General features: G+C 40.7%; 1 protein-coding gene across 3 annotated transcripts in view; it reads left to right on the forward strand.

The window, feature by feature from the left end:
* The first annotated feature begins 1,416 nt into the window (after positions 1 to 1,416).
* The window catches only part of STX17 (syntaxin 17), a 34,717-nt gene continuing 12,648 nt past the window's right edge, over positions 1,417 to 23,485 (forward strand). Inside the window, exons 1-4 of one of the 3 annotated variants that reach the window (XM_030509903.1) lie at positions 1,417 to 1,528; positions 9,184 to 9,266; positions 9,757 to 9,938; positions 18,574 to 18,639. In XM_030509903.1, coding sequence (XP_030365763.1) covers positions 9,816 to 9,938; positions 18,574 to 18,639 — 189 coding nt within the window. In that variant the 5' untranslated portion in view covers positions 1,417 to 1,528; positions 9,184 to 9,266; positions 9,757 to 9,815. Of the gene's footprint in view, positions 1,529 to 2,058; positions 2,500 to 6,730; positions 6,758 to 9,183; positions 9,267 to 9,756; positions 9,939 to 18,573; positions 18,640 to 23,485 lie in introns of those variants that run through there. The other 2 variants (XM_030509920.1, XM_030509912.1) reach the window with 2 other exon arrangements.

A 23,485-nucleotide genomic window follows, 5' to 3' on the forward strand; every position in this document is an offset into this window, starting at 1 on the left:
GATCTTACAAAGCAATTCAAAGGAGTTTATGTAAGTGACCTGTCCTTATCTTTATTTACCACAGCAAAGTAGAGGTTCAGGATTTTTGTCTAGGTCACTTTTAGGCCAAGAATAACACCATCCAAAAATACACCTTCTGACAAATCTTCACTTGCAATTCCTTCTTTTCAGAACTGTCAGGTGAATCACTTACTGTGAACTATGCAGATAGTGCAGGGGGGTTGGACTAGCAAGTCTCCAGAGGTCCCTCCCAACTATTCTGTTATTCTGTTTTCCACGTTGTTTTTATGAGCATACTATTCTGCCTCAGATGGAAGCTATCACATCTACATTATTACCTTTATCAAACAAACTTAAATTCAAATGAGTTTAATCAAGTATTTTTCATAAAAGTGTGTTGACTGGCATTTAATTATTGGCATTTAATGACTGTATATCCCAGCTCAGCACTTCCATGATTCTGCCCTATATCCATGTTAAACTGGCTATGCTAGGCTAGCCTGTGTCATCCTCTTTACCCTTTTTTAAGTATCGCAGAATGGTTTGGGTTGCAAGGGACCTTGAAGATGACCTAGTCCAACCCCCTGCCATGGTCAGGGACACCTTCCGCTAGATCAGGTTGCTCCAAGCCCCGTCCAACCTGGCCTTGAACACTGCCAGGGATGGGGCAGCCAGAGCTTCTCTGGGCAACCTGTTTCAGTGCCTCACCACCCTCACTTCTTCCTAATATCTAATCTAAATCTACCCTCTTTCAGCTTAAATCCGTTCCCCTTTGTCCCATTGCTACATGTCTTTGTAAAAAGCCCCTCTCCAGACTTCCTGTAGGCCCCCTGTAGGTACTGGAAGGCTGCTCTAAGGTCTCCCCGGAGCCTTCTCTTCTCCAGGCTGAAAAAGCCCAACTCTCTCAGCCTGTCTCCATAGGAGAGGTGCTTCAGCCCTTTGATCATCTTCGTGGCCATCCTCTGGACTTGCTCGAGCATGTCCACATCCTTCTTATGCTGGGTGCCCCAGAGCTCAGCTGCAGGACCTTGCTGTCAGAAACAGTGAAGATTAGCGAAGGGAGAAAGGAGCTTCACTGCCACTGGCTGGTCAGCCTTTGTCCCTTACACATCGACGCCCTGTATCCCCAGGGTCCCACCCGGCAATTTGGTATTGCCTACATTACGTGTCGAGGCAAGCAAAAATGTTGGCAGCAGGGAACTTAAGAAAAGTTCTTTAAATGATGGTGGGAACACTTGGCTCTCTTTTAGAAGAAGAAACCTAACTTTTCACTCCCGACGAGTCTCTATCCCAGACACCAGGTACTCCCTCCCTGCCCGAGTCAGCTGCTTCTTCTCTTCCTCGCCCTCCTCCCCCTTCCTGCCCGGCACCAAGGGTCACGGAGGGAAATAAACATGATGCAAACCGCCCCGAGCGCGGCGTGTGTGTGGCGGGCGGGGGCTGGGCCGCTTCCCGCTGAGGGGGAGCCCTGCGCGCCGGCTCCCGCACAGCGTCCCGCGGCCCTCGTCTCGGCCGCTGCCGCCACATGGTGAGGGGCCGCGGGCGGCCGCGGGGGACGGGAGCACACGGCGGGCGGCGGCGGGAGCAGCGGGGAACGGAGGGAGGGGGCACCTGGCGGGGTGGGCAGCGGGGCTTGTTGGCTGCCGGGCTCCCACCGGCGCAGCTGCTTTCGCTTGTGGCGTCGGGGAGGCGAGAGGGGCGCCGGGGCCTGGTGGGCGACCGGCGTACCCTGAGCTCGGTTACTGCGGACCTGTCCGGCCGGCAGGAGCCCGCAGCGGGGAGCGCAGCGCCGCTTCCTCCCTTGCCCAAGTTCCGGCCCCTCAGCGAGGGCCGCGGCGGGGCCGCCGCCAGCTCACCTCGGCCTTCCGGGCCGCGGCCGGGCCCTGATGCCGCTGGCAGGCCCGCGCCCCTCGGCCGGGGCCTGGCTGACACGGTGGGGGGCTCGCTCCGCTCCGCAGCCCTGCTCGGTGAGGGCGGCTGCTCTCCCGGGTGCCCGGGGCCGGTGAGCGCGGCGCGGTGGCTGGGGCCGCCCCGGCCGCTGGGTGCCCCCGGGCGCGGCTGGGGGCGTCGGTGAGATCATGGGGAGGCCCAGGCTGAGGTGCCGGCGGAGAGCAGGCCCGAACCAGAACCTGACACACCGGCTTGCGTTCTTCTTTCTTCTTAGTAAAAGCACAGTGTGAGGAATTGTTTAGCCCGGCATTCCCCAAGCTTTTTAAAGTGTAAGTCAGGAAAAAGAAACTAGTACAGTCCACTTGAAACCTTGATATAAGACTTACAACCTTTATTATGTGTCTACTCTGTGCACACACACCCCTTGCTTTTCAGGGGAGAGACAGCAGAAAGGTAGGCCTCCATAACCTGCTGGTTGCTGGAGCGAGACCAGAGGCATAGTTCAGTAGTACAGAAGAATTGGTGTTATGGCTCTGATGACAGGTTGAACTGCGTTGCAGCCGCTTATTGCAGGTGTCAGTCTGCTATAGACTCGTTCCGCCGGTTCAGGTTTGTTCAGAAAATGTTGACGTGTCAGTCATTAGGTATTTTCTGCCCTCCTGCAGCTGACTTAAACGTGTAATACCAACACAAAATGCCTATCGTATGCTCTGGTTTCTCAAAAGTGCAGTTGTGTGCACTTGCCTTGGCTGGAGCAACTTTGTCTTGCTGGGTGATCCTCAGTGCACAGATCTGCTAGGAACCACTGCCTGCTACCTACAGCTGCTAATTCTGGTTCTGAGTCCCCATGCACAACTCTTTATCCTACTGAGTAGTTTCATGTCACTTTGTGAACACACTAGGGCTGGTGACAGCACCTTATTTCAGCCTAACAGAACTATTTTCCTTTGGTTCCTTTTACAGCCAAAGGAGAAAGATGTAATTCAGACCCAAAGCACAGTTTGGCTGTAGCCTGCCACAGGAGCATGTTTCTCATTAACTACAGATCTCAGCTAAGTGAGCAATAGTGAATATTCGGTCACTGCAATTTTGGGCCTACTGCTACTCTAAGAATAAGTGTTTCACAACATGTTAGTGAGAAAGCTATTCTAAGTCTACATTCTAGCACCTGTATTCTGATTTATTTTATTTACAAGGAGAAAAGGAAAAAGCTTTTTTGCCTTACAACCCTTAAAAACAAGGCATCTATGTTGGAAGTACTTTTTCTAGTTGTAGCGCTTGTCTAAAGTGTCATAAGTGAATTAAAATCGAAAATATGTATTACATTGTGTTTCCCTGGGCAAGCGCAACTCTTCAGGTGAGAACACTCAGCAGTTTGTCAGAAGTTCATGAGCATTACATTTGATGTGTATTAACGGCATTTACCGAAATTTATAACAAGCTACAATTTAACTTTAGATGGACTGCAACTATGTGACTATGTGCTTTCTCTGCACCACCATGTAGTAAGTGCAGACTTTGTGTTAGTGTCTGAATTAAATTCACACTTCACCATTTGGAATTGGATGCCCTAAGATTCAGTTAACCCTTAGAATTATTTGACATTTTAAACAATGAAATAAGATAGTACAGGTTCATTGGACCTTCCAACACCAAAAGAGGAAGTGACCTGTTTTTGAAGAATTTTGTTTGCTTTACATACCCATTTATTTGTTAAAGCAAAGATCCAAATAGTGGAACTCCTCGGGTTGTTTTGCTCTGTCACTTACTAACAAGAACATGTGGACTAATCCTTTATGGAAACTACGTTCAAGTAATTTCAAGGACACGGGGTGGAAAAAATGGAGAAGGGTAGTAAGAATCATAGATTATTTTCATATCCAGTGCAGATGTCAGGTTAATGGTATTCTTATATGCTAATTTTACTTCACAATTACAGTTTCAGTTTGGGGCCAGTCTCCATAAAACATAAATAATTAGGAAGGGAGAGATACATAATTTTTATAACTACCTAATACTTTGGTGATGCTGCTAAAGTATGCTTTGGATAGGTCTTCTTTTTTTAATAACACAGTTGACAGGAAATTATTCTGCATCTACATCTTGATCTCTTCTGGATAAGTGTTATTTCTGTCACTGAAATATAATTGAATTTTAATGCATGAATTTCGAATATGAAGTTGATAGTATTTTGATAGTATTAGAAGATAACCTCTAACAGGCCTGTACCATCAGCGTTTAAAAAGACCAGATACTGTAATTTCTTTGTTTTTCAAAAGATCTTGCACACTGAATATAGTCAAGGATAGTTAATTACAAATGGTTTCATCTAACTTTTTTAGTTACCTAGTTGACGACACACTTCATCCACTGTTGGTGTCCCTGCAACCCTCCAGTTCATCAATGCCAATGAGTGGGCATATGATAGTGGCGCACTCCGTGTAAATTTCCGCCACATGGGTCGTGTACATTTGACTTCATCTGGATCTACGGGTGCATTCCTGGCATCCGGCCTACGATAGATGATCTCTAGAATGGCTAATTCCCTCAGGTACTGGAGGCCTTTCTCTATCGTGACCCACATGCCTGGGTGACGTAGGACATCGTCCTCGTAGGGGTACCTTTCCTTCACAGCTGCCAAGAGCCGCCTCCAAAGACTGAGGACTCGTTTCTCTTTTGCAATTGCTCTGTCAATTCCCCCTTCCCTAGCAAGTAAGCCCAGCATTTTGGCTTCCCAACCTTCTAATTTGTAATTGTCAGCCCCGTTGTCCCAGCAGCGGAGCAACCAGGTGACAATGTGCTCACCTGAAAGACGGGTGAAATCTTTTCGCATATTCCGCAACTCAGTCAGTGACAGAGGTCGAAAAGTCTCGTCTTCCTTGTCTTCCTGATCTTTATTGTCTTCCTTCTCTTCCTCATCTTCCTCTTGTTCAGATGTCGCCCCCTCTAGTAATGGCATTAAGTCTTCTTCATCTTCCTTCACTACATGAGTTGCTTTTTGTTTGCGTCTCCTCATGGTTATAGAGGCAACTGATATTGGCACGGATTGCTCCTTTCGTTCAGCTGCAGTGCCTGCTACTGGGGTTGGAGCGGCTGCCGTATCTTTCACTGAGGTTGGAATGGCTGCGGTACCTTTCACTAGGATTGGAGTGGCTGCAGTACCTTTCACTGAGGTTGGAATGGCTGCAGTATCTTTCACTAGGATTGGAGTGGCTGCAGTATCTTTCACTAGGATTGGAGTGGCTGCAGTATCTTTCACTAGGATTGGAGTGGCTGCAGTATCTTTCACTGAGGTTGGAATGGCTGCAGTATCTTTCACTAGGATTGGAGTGGCTGCAGTATCTTTCACTGAGGTTGGAGTGGCTGCAGTATCTTTCACTGGGGTTGGAGTGGCAGCTGTGCTCGTTGCTGGGGATGGAGCAGCCGTGTTGTCTGTTGCTTTGCCATCAGATCCAAAGACATCTTTTTCCTGCTCCTTACAGAGCAGGGCTCTGTAGGCATAGGCCAAGCCCCAGCACGTTGCAGTGATTTGTTCCTCCCTGGTATTGCCAGGGCGACAGCACACCTCATCTAAGTGTTCTGCTAATTTTTCTGGGTTTTGCACTTGTTCAGGAGTGAAGTTCCAATGCACTGGAGGGGCCCACTGGCTTAAGTGCTTGCCCATACGATCCCACACACCCTGCCACTCATGTCTGTCCAGCCTTGGGGTATTCTTAGATAGTTGTTTAACCTTAGGCAAGACCTGAGCCTGACCCTGCTTAGCTTCTGAGATCGGACAAGATCGGGCATTCTCAGGGTGGTATGGCCATGGGTAAAACATACGCACCAACATGTAGATTCCCAGCAAAAGCAGCAGGCAGATGTCAAGGGTATCCAGAGACCATCCAAAACCTTTAAAATTCTCAAATGCCATTGTAAATAGCCTGGTGGGGGAGCGGAAAGTGCGGGAGAACGTCTTCTTCATAGGTTGGCCCTCTGAGGGTGGGGAAAAAGAGGTGTAATTATTAATTCCCATTACATGCCTCCCAAAGTATAGAGGTGATGGCCATGCTGAGAATGCATACCAGCCCAGTTTCATGATCGAGAGTCATTGTATTACAAGTCATTACCATGAAGTACAGTGAAACAATAACCTTACCCCAGCCCCCCCAGCCGATAAACGTTAAAACAGCAAATACTGTCTGTAAGTAAGGTGCGACATGCTGAAACTCTAAGATCAAGTGCAACAACTCTGAGAGCAAATAAATCAACATTGCAACAAGTGACTATTAATCCGAAACAATGAATGCTTATCACAAATATGATTAGACACACTCTGGTCAGATCTGTCGTTATCTCAACCCTTTGTGCCCCACGTTGGGCACCAAAAAGAACTGTCATGGTTTAAGCCCAGCCGGTAACTCGGAACCACGCAGCCGCTCGCTCACTACCCCCCTTCTCCCTCCCCCCGCTCCTGGAAGGACGGGGAGGAGAGTCGAAAGAATGTAACTCCCACGGGTTGTGATAAGAGCAGTCCCGCAACTAAGGTATAATACAAAACCACCACTACTACCACCAGTAATAACAATGATAAGGGAAATAACAAGGGGAGGGAATATAAAACTAACAAGGGAAGGGGGGAAAAAAAATACACACAAGTGATGCACAATACAATTGCTCACCATCCACCGGCCGATATCCAGCCCAACCCGAGCAGTGATCTGGGCCTTCTGGGTGACACCCCCCAGTTTATATAGTGGGCATGACGTGCCATGGTATGGAATACCCCTTTGGCCAGTTTGGGTCAGGTGTCCTGTCTCTGCTCCCTCCCATCTTCCCGTTCCCCTCCTCACTGGCAGAGCATGAGACTGAAAAGTCCTTGATCAGAGTAAACATTACTTAGCAACAACTAAAACATCGGTGTTATCAGTGTTGTTCCCAGACTAAAACCAAAACACAGCACTGCGCCAGCTACTAGGAAGGAGAAAAATAACTGTTACAGCTGAACCCAGGACATCTTCTTAAGCTAAAGTTGAGAACAGTGTTTTTTACTTACTTGAGGAGCATGTTTGATAGTCTGGACAGGGCTGCTACTCAGAGGGATCTTGACAGCATGGAGAAATGGGTTGATAGGAACTTCATAAATTCCAGCAAAGGCAACAAGAAGCCCCTGCAGCTGCGATGGAATTGCCTGATGACTGGAACAGGCTGTGGGGAGACTTGATGGAGAGCAGCCTTGCAGAAAAGGACCTATGTGTTGTAGTGGACCACATGTTGAACATGAGCCTGACTGCACTGTTGCAGTGAAGGATAACCGCATTATGGGCTGTATTAGTAAATGTGGTTGAGGGACAGTAGGTTGACAAAGTGACTTTTCCCTTCCATTTGGCACCTATGAGACTAGCAAGGCAGTTAGGGGGCTGGAATACATGATATTCGAGGAGAAACAGAGAGGTGGATTTGTTCAGCCTTAAGATGATGGAGCTTTCTGCTGGGGGGGGGGGGAAGGTATAGAGCCGGGCTCATCTTGGATGTGCATGACAGTGGGATGAGAGGCAATGGACACATGGTGGTTTAGCTACAAGGAAGGTGTTTTTGGTTTTGATTTAGGTTTGTTTGTTCTTAACCTGGAGAATAGTCAAACTGAAAGAAGGGTCTAGTGAGTGTGTGGAGCATCCATCCATGGAGGCGTTAGACCTTGACTGGACAAGGGCCTATGCAACCACATCTAATTCAGGTTGTCCTGGATGGCCTGTGAAAATCCCTCCCAACTTTAACTGTCCTATTATTCTGTGATGACTCAAAAACCAGGCATTATAGCTCTAGAAATTAAAGTTATGCTTAGGAAAACACAAACCAAATAAAGTATTCAAGAAACCTTAGCTTTCCTTGAAATTGTATCTGGAACGAACATATGCTCACAAAAACTTGTTATGTTAATTTTATTTACCATATTATGTGAACTTCAAAAAAGTAAGACCTTGCATATTTTCTTACTGGTAATTTATGGCTTAGAATTTTTGTTACAAAAGCTACTATACTGTTTGAGAGAACATGAAGCAGGAGACCTGATGAGAATATAAGGAGTTTTTGTATTTCTTTCTTAGTTTCTCACACTTACTGTGCAGTGAATTTTAGGCAGCAGTGCCTTAAAGAGGTTTGTAGACATTGTCATGAAAGGTAGTTTAGTGTCTGGGAATTTTTAAGCAGAAGAAAATGACTATCCAGAGCCCTGCATGCAGCCAAATCTTTGAATTTAAAACTGTTGCTTACTTGGATCATCTACACAAGACATGGATGTTGGTTATACTAGCTCTGCTTCCACAGTGGTCCAGTTTATAAGTCATCTGAACTGTCGATTTTGACTCTTATCAATCTTTAGGTGTCATTAAAGATTAATGACAAACTTATGACTTGGCTTAGTCTCTGCTGTGTTTGTTCAAAGGCAGAATGGACTGTGGGTTACTGTGAGTTCATGTGCGGTAAGTTTGACAAATTTGTGTTATCGCTCGTTCAAGATGATTCAGTGTTAAAGAAGAGCAAGACATGGCTACTCAATATCTTTAAGGATCCATTTTTTAATTAATTCTAGCTCATAAACTTGTGGATTAGTGTATAAGCTGTCAGGAAATGAAATGTGTGTTCCAAGAGGAGGTACAGTAGTTTGGAGTATGATGCTTTTTATCTTTTGCTATAGCAAAAATCTGTTCTAGGCTCAGAATGGAGTTCAATTGTGAGATACAAGCGGCTCTTTCAAAAGTGTTGGGGACTGTAGTGACCAAGGTATAATAGAAGAACCAATGTATTTTTTATTGTCTTGCATTTAAGCTACTGTTTTTAGAATGGTGGAAAGAGCAAATCAACATAAAGGGATTAAAGTTCTTTTTACATAGTGAAAAATGCAAGGCCACCCACTGTATGTTTGCTTGAAGGTTTGAAAAAAGAACTATTAATATTAAATGCTTTGGGTTAGAAGGGGATTTGTAAGACTGCTTGATAGTATGTCATTATATTTTGAAGCGGGGTAGATTTAGCAATGACTGGAAAGTCAGTTGATAAAACAATTTCTGTCTGATGCTTTGAAAAAGTAAAAGGTGTGTCAGTGAAACCTTAAAGATTGACTTCCCCTAACTTGGTCTACTCTCAGTAAATACTCAGTTTTCCACCGTTTTCAGGTTTTTTGTTGGGTGGGATTGATAAAGGAGGAGAGTCTTCCGTTAGCATTCTGTTCTTCAGAAAAATACAACATCGTTTTATTTGCAGTTGTGTTGGGAAAGGTGAGTAATCTGGGACTGTTTTCCTGTTCTCCTCTAGAAACAAAGCTTCCCTTTGCCAGAAGTGCTTTCAGCTTTCTCACTAGCCTGATGGAAGATGCTTACCACTTGGCTCCTTTGAAGGTAAGGGAGATTTGTGCATATCCTCCTTCCAGCCTACAAGTGAGGGCTGTGACTGAACTTTGAGGGGTTCAGGCAAAGACCTGGTGCCAGTCAGCTGGTGTCTACCTGCAAGTTCTTTCTGCCAGCAGGAATCACACGTCTGAGAAAAACCTGAATACTTTCCCCCTGCGCTTTCACACCATAGGTAGATGTGAGAAAAATAATTAATTGGATTTTTTTTCCAAAGGCTTCCATCTATCATAATGCTGCAAAGCATGTTTGCATCTGCCTTAATTAATCAGCTGGTTTTGTTAATGTAAAGTTTTATCTATAAAAAATCATCCCCAAAGCCTGCAAATGACTGGAAATAATACATTTAAATGCAAATACAGTGTCCAGATTTTAAGTAGTTAATACTGCAAAGACTGATCTACCTTATTTTGCTTTCTTTTAAAAAAAAAAAAGCTAAATTACTACATTTTTGTAACCCTGTAATTAATTTGGTTTTTAGGGGTTTCTACCTTGGTGAAAGTATACTGGACAAGTGTTGACTTGAGAGCTGCTTTTAGGATGTCTGAAGATGACGAAAAAGTTAAACTCCGTCGAATTGAACCTGCCATTCAGAAATTCATTAAAGTGGCAATTCCAACAGATTTGGAAAGGTTAAGAAAACACCAAATAAATATTGAGAAGGTTGGTGTTCACTTTTGACTAATGCGGTTATTTTTACAGTATAGAAGCAGTCATGCTGGAAGATTATATATAGAGATTTCAATAAGAAGTTGATTATGAAATGCTTTAATTCAAATTTTGCTAAAAATGAAACTTCCGTGTTGTCTGGTAATCTAGTGTGTACAAAGGCCTTTATGTTTGTAGTAACTAGTCAGTCTACAGAGTGAGAAACATTACTGTTTTGTGTTAAAAAGTTATTGTAAAGAAAGCAGCCTAATATTCTTGCGTTATTTTTAAGTCACAATGGTTTGCTGCCAACTATTCTGCTAGCTTACTGTGTATACCTGGTTTTTTCTCCACATATTTTTAAACTGACTTGGGAGAAATAGAGAGATTTAATTATTTAAGTAAATAGAAATAGAATTGTATCAAAATTGTAGCATGTGTATATGCTTCTTGTTGACAGTAGCTCACACTTGACAGTGAAACTGAATATGCTTCTGTCATGGTTTAAGCCCAGCTGGTAACTCAGAACCATGCAGCCGCTTGCTCATTCCCCCCTTCATCCTCCACTTGCTCCTGGAGGAATGGGGAGAAGAATCAAAAGAATGTAACTCCCACGGGTTGAGATAAGAGCAGTCCAGTAACCAAGGTATAATACAAACCCACTACTGCTACCACCAATAGTAATAATAATAAGGGAAATATCAAGGGGAGAGAATATAAAACTAAAAGGGGTAAAGGAAAAGAAAACAATAAACGCAAGTGATGCACAATGCAATTGCTCACCACCCGCCAACTGGTACCCAGCCCAACCCGAGCAGCGATCTGGGCCTTTCAGGTAACTCCCCCCAGTTTATATACTGGGCATGATGTGCTGTGGTATGGAATACCGCTTTGGCTAGCTTGGGTCGGGTGTCCTGTCTCTGCTTCCTCCCAGCTTCTTGTGTCCCTCCTCACTGGCAGAGCATGAAAGACTGAAAAGTCCTTGATCAGAGTAAACATTACTTAGCAGCAGCTAAAAACATCGGTGTTATCAGCGTTGTTCTCAGGCTAAAGTCAAAAACACAGCACTGCACCAGCTACTAGGAAGGAGAAAAATGACTGCTATAGCTGAACCCAGGACAGCTTCCAAATTAAATTCTTGCATAGACTGTGGCAGTGCCTGTACTGGTAAAATAAATGTGCCCAGGACAGTTGTCTGGCATGAAATGCTCTATGTCCGTATTATTTAATCCTCATATTCTGCAAGACAGGGTGGCTGCATTCACTTTGGTAATGGGGTATAGCTGTTCTGTTCTAAGTCCTTAGCCATTCTCAGGAACTTTTTCTGTGAGAGAGCTGTTTATCATGGCCAGGGTCAGTTCTAACAATTTAACAGCATAGATAACCAGATTTCAGACTTGAAACATTCTCAGTCCCCGTTTATTGGTATAGATATAGCCTGTGGAAACAGAAAAATTGGTTTGTTGAGGAAGGTGGTAAGGGATTTACTAAAACAGGTGACACAGATAAAAAACAGGAAGAGAGTGACTCAGAAACACAGTGTCATAATATCAACATGGTGATGGAAGTTTTGAAATGACCATACAGGACATATTAGTTTAGAAAAGATTATACTTACCACCACAGAAAAATCAGTGGCAGTGAGTGTCTGTAGCTCTGTGCAGTTCTGCACATGGTTCTGAAAAGCGTTACATGGTATTAATTTGATTAGGCTTATTCACAATGTGTAAAATCAAGTGCATATGTAAATCTGGATGGTGTAGGACAACCATCTATGTTTTTTAGCACCTTGTGAAGGAAGGAAGGAAGTGGAATAAAATAGGTAAGCATGATTTGGATTTCCTGAAAATTATGGTCTGAAGGGTGTGTATAACATATCGTTAAAACTGTTTTGCATTTTGCTGCTGTCATTCATTCACAACTTCTACCACAACTTTACTGTAACTTCACTAAGGGGGTAACCTTTTGGATGAGATTTTTCATGCCAGGTTTCTGCCTTAATCGGTTTGGGGATGTGGGAGGAGGGAAAATAAATCCATGTATTTTTTTCTGAGAACATAGTCAGGAAATAATGTGTTGTTCAAGTGATAGCCATTTGTTTTAGTAAGAAGTGCTTAGTTTAAGTGTTAGTGATTGATAGCTTAGTGATAATTTCTTTTCAAAGAAAGAACACACTGATGTTTGTTGGAATACTTGAGATATTTTTGTGGCGTCGTCTTTGTCTGGGCTGTACATTTTGCTGTGCATCTAAAAATCTGCTGTTCTTTTGGCCAAGAGGTCTGATTCTGAAAAAATCCAAGTGGTTCACAGGTGCTCAGTAGATACTGTTGGAATTTCACCAGCTGAAGATTGCTAAAGATTTACCCAAGACCAAGGCATACCCTTGTGCTTAGAAATTAGCAGAACTCATTCCTGGAGTTGCTAATTTGACTGGTCCTGAATCTGAGAATGGAAACAGGGCGGTGATTTTTCTGTGTTCCCACTGTCTCATCCTCTTACTTTCACTTACTTATGTGCAAGAGGAAACTCTTCCTGACTCACGTAAATAAAGGATAAAGAATTGGGTGGGAGGAGTTTGTGAATAAGTACCTCAGATGGAAGGTGAAAGTGGAGAAATGGTGTCTGACCATGGGACAAGAATAAAACTGAGATAGAGAAAGACTTGGGGCTGCAAGGTCTAATGGTGGGAAATAATCTTTTGACTCTTTCCTTGTGAGGGTTAGGGATGCAATAAGGATATGAACTGCAATATTCACCAGCTGAAAAGTGTATTAGTATGTTGTTTGCCTGAAGCAATAATTTCTGAATGAGATGATCTTTTTTTTTTTCAGTCACAGCATGTTGTTTACTCTTTTGTTATTGCATATTTGTATAATTCATTACATTACCTAAATGCCAGCTGATTCATCAGTATTTTTGCCTTGGAATCGGCCAATTTGCAGCAGCCCTGTTCTGTAGTAGCCAGGAGCAGCTTTCTGTTCTCCAGCTTTTTCCACAAAGAACAGTTATTGGCTTACTTTGCACTGTAGCCAGAGTACAGAGGAGTCACTATTACACCTACAATTGCCCTGGAGGGGTGTACAGCCTCCAGGAATCAGTGTGTATGGCTTGTACTTAGCAGGGGCCATAGAGATAGCTAAGGGCAACTAGTGAAGAATAACGTGGAATAGGACAGGATTCACAGGGACCTAGAGGAGAGCATCATAATAATAGCTTTTCCATGCAAGCTCTTTGATTCAGATAGAGACAGTCTTGGTAGCTAGGTCGTTCCCTTCTTTCTCTAGCCAGAAGTTGCACAACTGCTCATGGAAGCAACAAGCATTTGCCATGATCCACCAAGAGGGATTTCTTGGTTGAAGAAAGGCAGAGTTTTTTGTCCACAGTTGTCTTATGTTAAAATTATGTTTAAAATTACACCTTTACGGCAGCACTCCAGTTAACACCAACAGCATCAATGAGTGTGGAGCAGCGAGGTGTACCATTCTTCAGAGTCTTGAAGAAGGCATCCAGAAATGAAGGCATGCAGTCACAAATACCCACAAAATGGAGGCATAAAAGCTACTGTCTTGCCTGAGAGGAACAAACTGATGGTCACTGGAAGAAGGTAGTCTGTGGAGGGGAAGCTGACCTGCCAGTACAGAGTAGGAAGTGGTTAGCAGGGCACATTAGTGATACACAAAAGGTTTTGTTGCACATTGAAGGTAAAGAAAAGCTTTTGATGTATGTAAGGTAGTAATTAGGGAGAGACAATTGAGCAGGTGGGCATAACTGTTACACTGCTTTTTTTTTCCAGCAGTGTAACTTTGCACAGCCACATAGATACTTTGCTAAGTATTGTCCATATATGTAAAACCTCTCATTTATGTTATATAAACACCTTATCAAGAAGCTTCAAAAGGCTTTGGGTGCTGCAAAGAGAAACAGAGACATGATCAGTTGTTACGCTGTGTAGTACTTCACCAATGTGAGACATGATTTTGGGATCTGCTGTTTTGCAGAACCTGGTGGTTACTCTTTGATCATGCTGGAAATCTTTTACGTAATTAGGCAAAGAATGATTAAAGCTCTATCTACTCAGATAGTGTTGCCGTGGTGCCAGGAAAGGGGCAAAATAAGTCCATTTAAGTCAGCCACGTGTTGGAAAACTGAAGTCTTTATTGGCCCAGCAACTCATTTGTGTCAGGCGTTCCTGTTTTGCTGACAGAAAGGGAGATCATTGCAAGAATGGTTTTCTGTGTCTCAAAGAACATGCAGAAAATATTAGCACTCAAGATGAAATAAGTCTTTAGGTTAGTTCTGATCTAACACTTTGTTGAAAGCATTGTCAGAGAAACTCATGCTTAGCCTGGGTTTAATTATAGGCAGTACAGACTGTAGTGTTTCTGTAATGGCACTAAGTGACACCAAATACCAAGATGCTTTACTGAGTAGTTGAATTTTACATTTTGAATGTAAATCTAATGCAATCTAAAAGTATCTGGTTTGGACATATCTTGAGATTTTCAGGTTCTCGCTGGTACCAGTGTGAATGATGTGTTCAGTCAACAACATAAAATTTGCATGTCAGAAAAATCTTTAAGTAATTGTAAACATAGTTCTGAAAGTGTCAACGGTGCTTCCTCTAGATCACTTTTATGAAAGCAAAAAGTGGTAACAACATTTAGCATAGATTTGTCTTTCTGATTTCAGAGTACTATTAAAAATTGCTGCATCTCTAGACAGTGTAAATTCTGGCAGATTTGATGTTTGAATTATTAATTCATAGGATGATTAGAAACAAGTAACTATGGATAAAACCTGTAAGTAAACAATTGGTAACTATACCAGAAGGTATTCAGCAGTATTGAAGACCTCAGAATTTCTGTGTGTTGATAAAAAATATGACACAAACATTTATGAAAAGTAATACATTTGAGTAGAAAAATAGTACCTAAATGTCAGATTTTTATGAAGCCCATACTGAGTGTAATCTTCTTAAAATTTTAAAGTTTCTATCACTTTTTTTCTTTTTTAGAATACTTTTCTGTCTCTAAGAACTATATGTATTCCAAAGTTTACTCTATTGGTAGATTTATGAGATGGTAAGAATAGAAATATGGCAATGGGAATTTGAAATCTGTCTCTAGATAATTTTAGATTATCAGAACATTTGCAATGGTTTCGTTGAAATACTTCCACGATAATTTGTATTTTATATCTTTTACATGCATTTTAGCCATAATGAATGCGTTACAGTACTGAGCTGTCAGCATCAGTACCTTAAATGGTGTTCTCTAAAATACTTTTTGTAAAATTAACTTTCAGCCATGTAAACCAAACATCCCCAGAGGTAAAAGGATAATTTGGTAAAATCTCATCCTGTTTATTTTACAGGCTACTTTTAAGCAAAAATCACTAATTATGTCAAATTGCTTAGAGCAGCAACATTATTTACTTATGATGAAGCCAATATCTCTAACCTCATTTCATGAATATTGATTTAAACCTTTGGTTCCAGAGATAGTCCAAACAATTAATCTACTAAATCACTGTTTGAAGAAACTATAAAATCAATATATAATGAAATTTGACCTTGAGTACACCTTTTCAGAGGAAGTGGCTACCATAAATCCATCGTCATTGCTTCTCAACTATTTGAGAGTCCAACTTTTGTATGACACTTTCTGGAGACTTAAAAATTACATCCTTAAAAAATCAGTTCTCTATACTTGGGTTGTTTTTTTTTTTTCTTTCCATGTTTCCTCCAAAGATTTCTTTTTTTCTAAATCCATTCCATGAATTGGATGGCGTTTCACTCACTCACAAAGAGGGAATAAAATGCATGCTTATCCAAAAGAGCTACAACTTTGTTAGCATCTGTTAGACGAAAGCAATTGTCATCATACTACAGGAAGGAAGGATTTTGGCATGCTGCCCTAAGCTATTTTGGTGATATACAACAATCCTTAAAAAGAAGTGCTGTAAGACATGGCATCCTTGGCTCTGTTGCTTTCAGTTTTAACTTTATTTCCTGTGATTATGCCAAAGATAAAGGATGTTGTCCAAAATACCTTTTACCTATGTCTGGGGACCATTGTTGTGGTGGGAAGATATGTAAAAGTGTTACAAAATGAGAAATTAAGATATCCGAGTCTTACTGCAGTCTTCATCAGAGTGTATACATTCATAAAAGACATTTACTGTAGAGCTTTTAGAAATGCAGGTGAGCTCTACCTGCTACAAATATTAATGCAGAGAATTTTATGAAAAGCTTTGAGTTCTTTTCATGTACACCAGATACTTTCAAGGAGAAATGGAAGGGATCCAAAGCATAAGCATGAAGGTTTCTTTCTAAACAGAGCTCTCAAAAGAGAATGGGACAAAGAGGAAAATAGATTGAGTGTCTAAGAGTAACCTTAGGTTTTGTATTTCTGATGTGGAATACAAAATATTTGGCTGTAGCACAATTATGATTAAATATCAAAGAATCTTGGAACCACAGTTGTTGGGTTCGAAGATACCTTTAAAGACCATCTAGTCCTGCCCCCCTGCCATGGGCAGGGACACCTTCCGCTAGACCAGGTTGCTCAAAGCCCCGTCCAACCTGGCCTTGAACACTGCCAGGGATGGGGCAGCCACAGCTTCTCTGGACAACCTGTTCCAGTGCCTCACCACCCTCATCATAAAAATAAATCTCTCTCTCATGTCCAATCTAAACTTACCCTCTTTCAGTTTAAAAGCGTTGTCCCTTGTCCTATCACTACAGGCCTTAGTAAAAAGAATCTTTCTTCTAAGCCCCTTTTATATATTGAAGGGCTTCAGTAAGTCTCCCCAAAGTCTTCTCTTCTCCAGGCTGAACAACCCCAAGTCTCTCAGCCTTTCTTGACAGGAGAGGTGTTCCGGCCTCTGATCATTTTTGTGACCATCCTCCAGATCTGCTCTAACAGGTTTGGATTCCACAGGTGATTTTACTTCATGGACCTCCTTAGTTTTACATATACTTGTTAATGATAAATAATGCCAATACCATCTCTTCTCAAGGTTTGCTATCCGACTCCCACAGGGTGAACACTGTCAGAAGAATGGCCTACTATATGTTGGATGACAAAAAGAAGTCAACAAGGAGGAATTCTCTGACCATATAAATGTCATTGCTCTGGGTGTATTAAGTCATTGGATTCTCTGAGGTCATCACTAGCATACTAGGAATTTTGAAGCGAAGTAATAAAACTTCTAAATACATAAAGCACATAAATGTGCTGAGCATTTCTAGTAGAAATTATAAAGAGCAATAAAGGTTTCCTGAGGAATTCTTCTTGTTCCTAACTGGAAAACAGGTTTCTTTATTAGTTGTATGTGGACAATATATTACAGTCAGTTGAAATTGAAAAGGTGGTTTTTCCCCAAACCTCTTCCACCCTCAGAAATTCCTGTTTCAGTACACTTTCAGGGATTACAGAATTAGAAGATCTAATGCTGATACAGATTTTTTGTCCATTTTATGTTAAAGAACAATGGCAGTAATTTTAATGACATAATAATTTATGCAGAATTTGGTAATTTTGTAGAAAAATCACTTGGATGTGACTTCATTGAACAGTAAAACTTTTCCATAGCACAACAAAATCCTAACATGAAAGGACTTTTTTTCTCTGAAAATAAGAAGTAACTTCAGGTTTCTCATTGTCTTTTAGAAAGCTGAGTAACTTGTGATCCTTATTGAAGTGGCCTCTAAAATGATGAAAAGAATTAAGGAAAGATGTAGGCTGTTTTTGTCGGCAACAAAGCATTTTAAGAAAATGAGGAATCAAACTTTATGTAAAAATACCTTAGAGATCATGGTAAATATTTTATCTCGTTATTTAAACAATTAATAAAAATGTTCTAATAATTTCTGGTATTGTAAATGCAGTCTTTGATGGTTTCAGCACATATTCAGGAATCACGGCTTCTACTTACATTATTTTACTACTCTTTTTTATGATAATGTCTGTGTTACTTATGTCAACTGGCAATAGCATGGATTGATTTATTTTGATGATGGAAAGGTTTATTTCTAATGATAAGCAGTTCTTTTGCAAAACTTGCTCTCTGCTAATGGAGTAATTACTCTGGTCTCTGTACCATGGAAAGTGCTGTCTGGATAGTTTCCCACTGAAGTTAGTGGAGCCTCATGCAGGTGCCAAATCTGGCTTGATGGTTCTCCTAACTGTGTTTATACCTATATAGGAATGGTAAGTGTAAATATAGACAGTAGTGTTGTGCAATGAATGCCATTTTCTTTCTAAATAGTAACAGATACCTTGTTGCCCTGTATGATCAGCACTGCTTGTCCGCTATTCCATTCCTTTTTCCACCTTCTGCCCTCCGTTTTACTGACCACCAAGTGATTTATGCCACAGCAGTATGAGGATGCTGCAATATGTCTCTGTTGTTAAAAACTGATGCTGAAACCCTGGTTATCTGCAATTCAGTAAAATACATTGTACAAAATTGTTCACAACATACATTGCCATTTACCTCTCTAATTTTGCAGTGGAAATGCCTATGATTTAGCGTCTTAACTGTCAATCTTGGAAAATTAAAGTGATTATTTATTAAAGGTTCCTTTTTCTTGCATAGCCAGTTGGTAAAAATAGCAATTTTATGGCATGTTTTTCCTTTATTTTAGTATCAGAGATGCAGGCTCTGGGACAGATTGCATGAAGAGCACATTAACGCAGGACGAACAGTTCAGGTAAGGGTATTAAAATTACTTATGATATTAATGGAATTAAATCACATACATAATACTGGTTACCTCAGGGTTGGATCTTCACAGAGACATATATTTGACAGCTAGATTTGACAAGTACATGTTGCTGCTTTACTTCACCTGAAAGGTAGGGATTTCCTCATTGTGTCCTTTGGGGCAAATACAGTCAGAAATGTTTCACGATTCTTGAATAAACAAAAGTTTGGAGAGTGGTCTTTTGAAACTATCGTCTTACATCATTAAATTAGAAGACAGGAATCGCAATAAGGAGTGCTGTTCATTTTAAAGCATGGTTTCAGATCAACCACATAACGTCTGGGCTACCGGTTTGGTGTGCAAATCTCTTAATGCATAATAGCATCAAATGAGGAAATACTAGATGCATTCATCAACATGGCATCATCTCAGTGACTTCATGCATAGTCACCCACGACAAAGCATACTGGGAATCTTACATCTCTTTCTAAAAAAATGCAGGTCTTGATGAAAACAATGCAAAATCTAATGCCAGGCGTCAGCCTTCACACTGCTGAATGGCACACAACCAAAGAAGATTAACAATAGAAAACTCCACAAAGACCAGATCTGCTCTGTAAAGTTTGCTGATGCAGATATAGCAACTGTGATCATATAGCAGATATAGCAAGAGTGGTTATAACATGATGTACTGGCAAAAGTCCGGGGACAGCAGGAGAGGCATTTTGTGTTGGTTTCATAGATGTTGTTCAGAGGAGGGACATGACTTTGTTACTAGAACAAACCTTTAGTGACCTACGCTGCATCTGTATTTCATAATTCTAATACTGTAAGTTCCCGTGTTTGTTGCAATGCTTTACTAACTCCTATGGGAAATTAGACCAGACTAAAAATAAAAAAAACCCAACCCAAGCCTCAGAAAGAACTTAATCCTGATCAAGCAACAGTGTTAGACAGTAGGCAGAACTGGAGTTTCGTGTCTTTTTTGAGGAACGGAAGGTGCTAATGAGCTTTTTTAGTGTAGGTGTTAGGAAATTATATAAGAAATCCACTTGATATTTCTGTTATTTGGAAGTTTGAATGTTTGGGGTTTTTTTATTTTTTCACCAAGTATCTTTGAAATTTGAATCTAAGTTTATTCTTAATATAGAGTCTTCCAAAGGTGGAAGTCCTATTGAAACAATGGCATTCTAACAGGTGTGGTGTTGTAAGCATGCGTTTCCTTATGTCTGTGCTCTAATCTATTTTCACATCTGAGTGGTGCAAAATGCTTCTCTTGGAACTTTTTATTATCAGAATCATTTGTTTAGCAAGACAAAATCAATCAATAATTAGAAAAAAGTAATCATGTTGAAGATGATGTTTTTAAATATGTTAAGTGCTTTCGTAATAAAACCTCATATTTGTCCCTAGAAACATATATATTTGTCTTGAACCTCAAGCCTGCCATTTTCACTTTCAGCCCAAATAAATTTTCTTACATTTTCTTAACGCTTGTTGCTTTTAGATCTGGATGCAAGTTATGCCTTAAAGTGGTTCACATTCTGATACCCAGAGATCAGAATAAGATCTGGGTCCATGGAAGAAGAGTAGATTAGCTCTTTGTTTTAATTAAATAGTTAGGAGTCTGGAGTACTTGATAATAAATTGTATGACATGTAGAATGTGTTTGCTGTAAGCTGTTTAAATGTTTACCAATGGACTTGTGATCTGTTTGTTTGCGAAGAAATCAGATTAATTATTGTGATACCAAATGTTCTCTGCAGCACACACTTTGCTCTCAAAATTAGATGTTGTAAAAATACATTAGGAATCCCTAAGTCAATATTGACCCAAGGCATCCGCCACAGGTTTTAGACAAATATATGCACAGCCACTCTACATTTAATCCATGTGCACATAATTAGCCCTTTTCCTGAATTTTCAGTTTACCCAGAATAATTACTTCTGTTGTACTTTTGATGATGGTCAAAATGACAATAGAAGTATAGATGAGCATAAATGTATACCTCTTCTTTATAGTGACTGGAGCCACATTAAAGACTGCTAGAAAGGAAAGAGAAGAAGCCAGGGAAATCTTTGTATAGGGCATGATGACGCCCTTTCAGAAATACTGAGCATATTGCTCTATATACCATGTATTAGTTTTCACAAATGTGCTCTTGTAGATTCTCATTTTTAGGGATGGTCCACAGTCCCCTTAAAATGTTAGGACCTGAATAAGTATGTAGTTTTGCCAGGCTTTGCCCACATAGGTGCTGACCGTACCATACAATTAGTTAATTATTGCAAGATTTAAGCTCATTTCAATGAAATGGCAGGATTTTGTTGTAACACCTAATGTCTGCCCTGATCATATTCATAGTGAGAGGAGGAAGAATGCTGCAGTTACTAGAGAGGATATAGGGCATTGAACAAATAAAAGAATACTGTGGATGAATGATTTGGCTTTAGTCTATCTTCAGCCCACAGAAGTAGACTGCTCTACAAAACATATCCAGGCAGACAGTCTCTCCACTGTGTTGCTCTAACCTGAAAGCTACTTGAAAAAATGGTAATCTATTTTTTATCTTTTTCACTTTTACGATTTCCATTTCAACTGAAAATTGTTTACAAGTAGAAGATGGTTTTCAGGCAGCTCTCTTTTGCATAAATCTTCAAAGCTTAGTTGTATGGCTCGTGCCTTCTGTACCATCTTTAAAATTATGCAGTCTTCAAATTAAGTATCTTTCTGGAATCCTGTGCAAATATACTGGGAGAGCATGAGAAGCAGGGTAGATGAGTTTACTGCTGCAGGAGATTGTTTATGGTATCAGTGAAGTGTCATGTAAAATCAGCTCACTATTGCAGCCTGTGGCCATCTGTAGGGTAAATATATCTTTAAACTCAAGACCTTCTTTGACCTATGCCAAGCAATTTGTAACATGTGTCCTTTATTACATCACTTTGAACAAAGTCTAGAGAAGGTAAGTGAAGGCAGCATTACATTTGCACAGCTAAGCTACTTGAATACTTTCTTAAAAATCATATTTATGTTTGAGAGGGTTTAAGGTGGTGGGTTTCTTTGAAGGCGCTGTTTACATCTTAATGTAAAACAATGGAGGGAGAGTTGACAGTGATTAATGCACAGAAGACAGGAGATAAAAAGGGACTGATTTGTTGGATTTGACAGATCCTGTGTCATCTATGTACTATTTCAGCACAAAGAATTCAAAGTGAAAACTATCGGAAAATGATAATAAACCAAGAAGGAAGAAAAAAAGAATTATAGTGGCAGAGATTGAGTGTGATAATGGCATGGTCCCCATGATTCAGTTAGCTTTTTAAGACCAGATTAGATAAACAACTGTCAGAAATAAGACAGAGATGGCAGATCATGCTTTGAAGGAATGATCTCCCAGGGTTTTTGTCAGCTTTATTTTCCTACAGTTTTTGTGAGAAAGCCATTTGAAACAAAGTTTACTTGGTTTTGGAAGTTAACACATGAAAACTGCAAATATTATAAAGAAAAAATCTGTGTCTTTTGGGCTGAATTTGGTGAGTGAAACTCAGGAATTCCCCTAAGTGAAAACAGAATTTTGTATTACCTTCCTCACTAAGTAAGCTTGATTTTAGAAATGGAAATGGTTGGGAAGAAGGTGATATACTCTTATGCTCTACCCAGAAATTAAACTCTGTCCCATTAAAATGATTATGAAATGAAGTCTCAGTCATTTGCATATCCATAACATCTATCATGTTATACCCTGGTGAGCTCCTAGGATGTGTCTCCTCGCAACAGGGCTCAGCATTCTTGCTAGGCTGAATCCATTTAGCTTCTTTTTCATTGACAGTAAATGGAACAAGAGTTCTCTTGCCAACACCACAAAAGAAGAGGTACTAAAATTACATTTCACCAGATAGGCAAATATAGAATCATAGAATAGTTTGGGTTGGAAGGGACCTTCAAAGGTCATCTAGTCCAACTCCCAATATATTATCTAATCAGATCTCATCTGATTCCTCCATCGTCTTTCTCACAAATACTTCTCTTCAATCAGCAAGGTAACAATGAACAGTGAAAGTGAGGATCAGATTGAGCCATTCCTAGGGTGAGTAGTTCGTATCTCTTGAAGCTTCTGCTCAGGATTTTTGAAATCTCCAGCAGCAAGTTGGTGGCTGTGTTGGTCACTGCACAGTAACTGTCTTTGTTATACTCATGCGTTGGCCATACTGGTAATTGCTGCAGCTGCAGTGGTGCAGATCCCTAGCAGAGTTACGTTTTAACTCAATTTCAGCTAGGAAATTTTCCTTTCTATTTGAAGAAGCTGCTTTGAAAGCATTATTAGCTCATCCCAAACTCACTATTGTTACTTTCACAACATGTTTTTATTTGGCGTGTCTTTTTTTGTTCCCATCATGGCCAAAGACAGGATAATAATAATAATAATTCTGTTTCCTGAAACAAAACAGCAGGATCAGCTTCACTCAGTCCCCTGCATATAATTCTCACAAAATAGATAGTGAAATGTTGTGTCTAGATAGTCCCGTTTTGTCTTTTAAATGAAACTCCAAGATATTATAAACTGAGAATTCTGGCATGTGGTGGACTACAACAGTGATGACATTATCCCTTTATCAGTACTTTCGGGCAGACCATGGTAGGAAGATACAGGAAGAGCAGAGTACATTAAGATGAGAAATGTATGAGGAAAAGTATTGGGTACCATGTTTCTATATGCTCAATATCTTATTTTTTGTATCTCCCTGGTTTTTTTTATTGTTAATGAGTGGGTTTACTTGACTTAAATAGTGCAGCCTAAAATGCTGAGTAGTACATAGCATACAACAGAATATACTCTCAGTAATTTGA

This window comes from Strigops habroptila, chromosome 1 (genome assembly GCF_004027225.2).
Source record: "Strigops habroptila isolate Jane chromosome 1, bStrHab1.2.pri, whole genome shotgun sequence".
NCBI lineage: Eukaryota > Metazoa > Chordata > Aves > Psittaciformes > Psittacidae > Strigops > Strigops habroptila.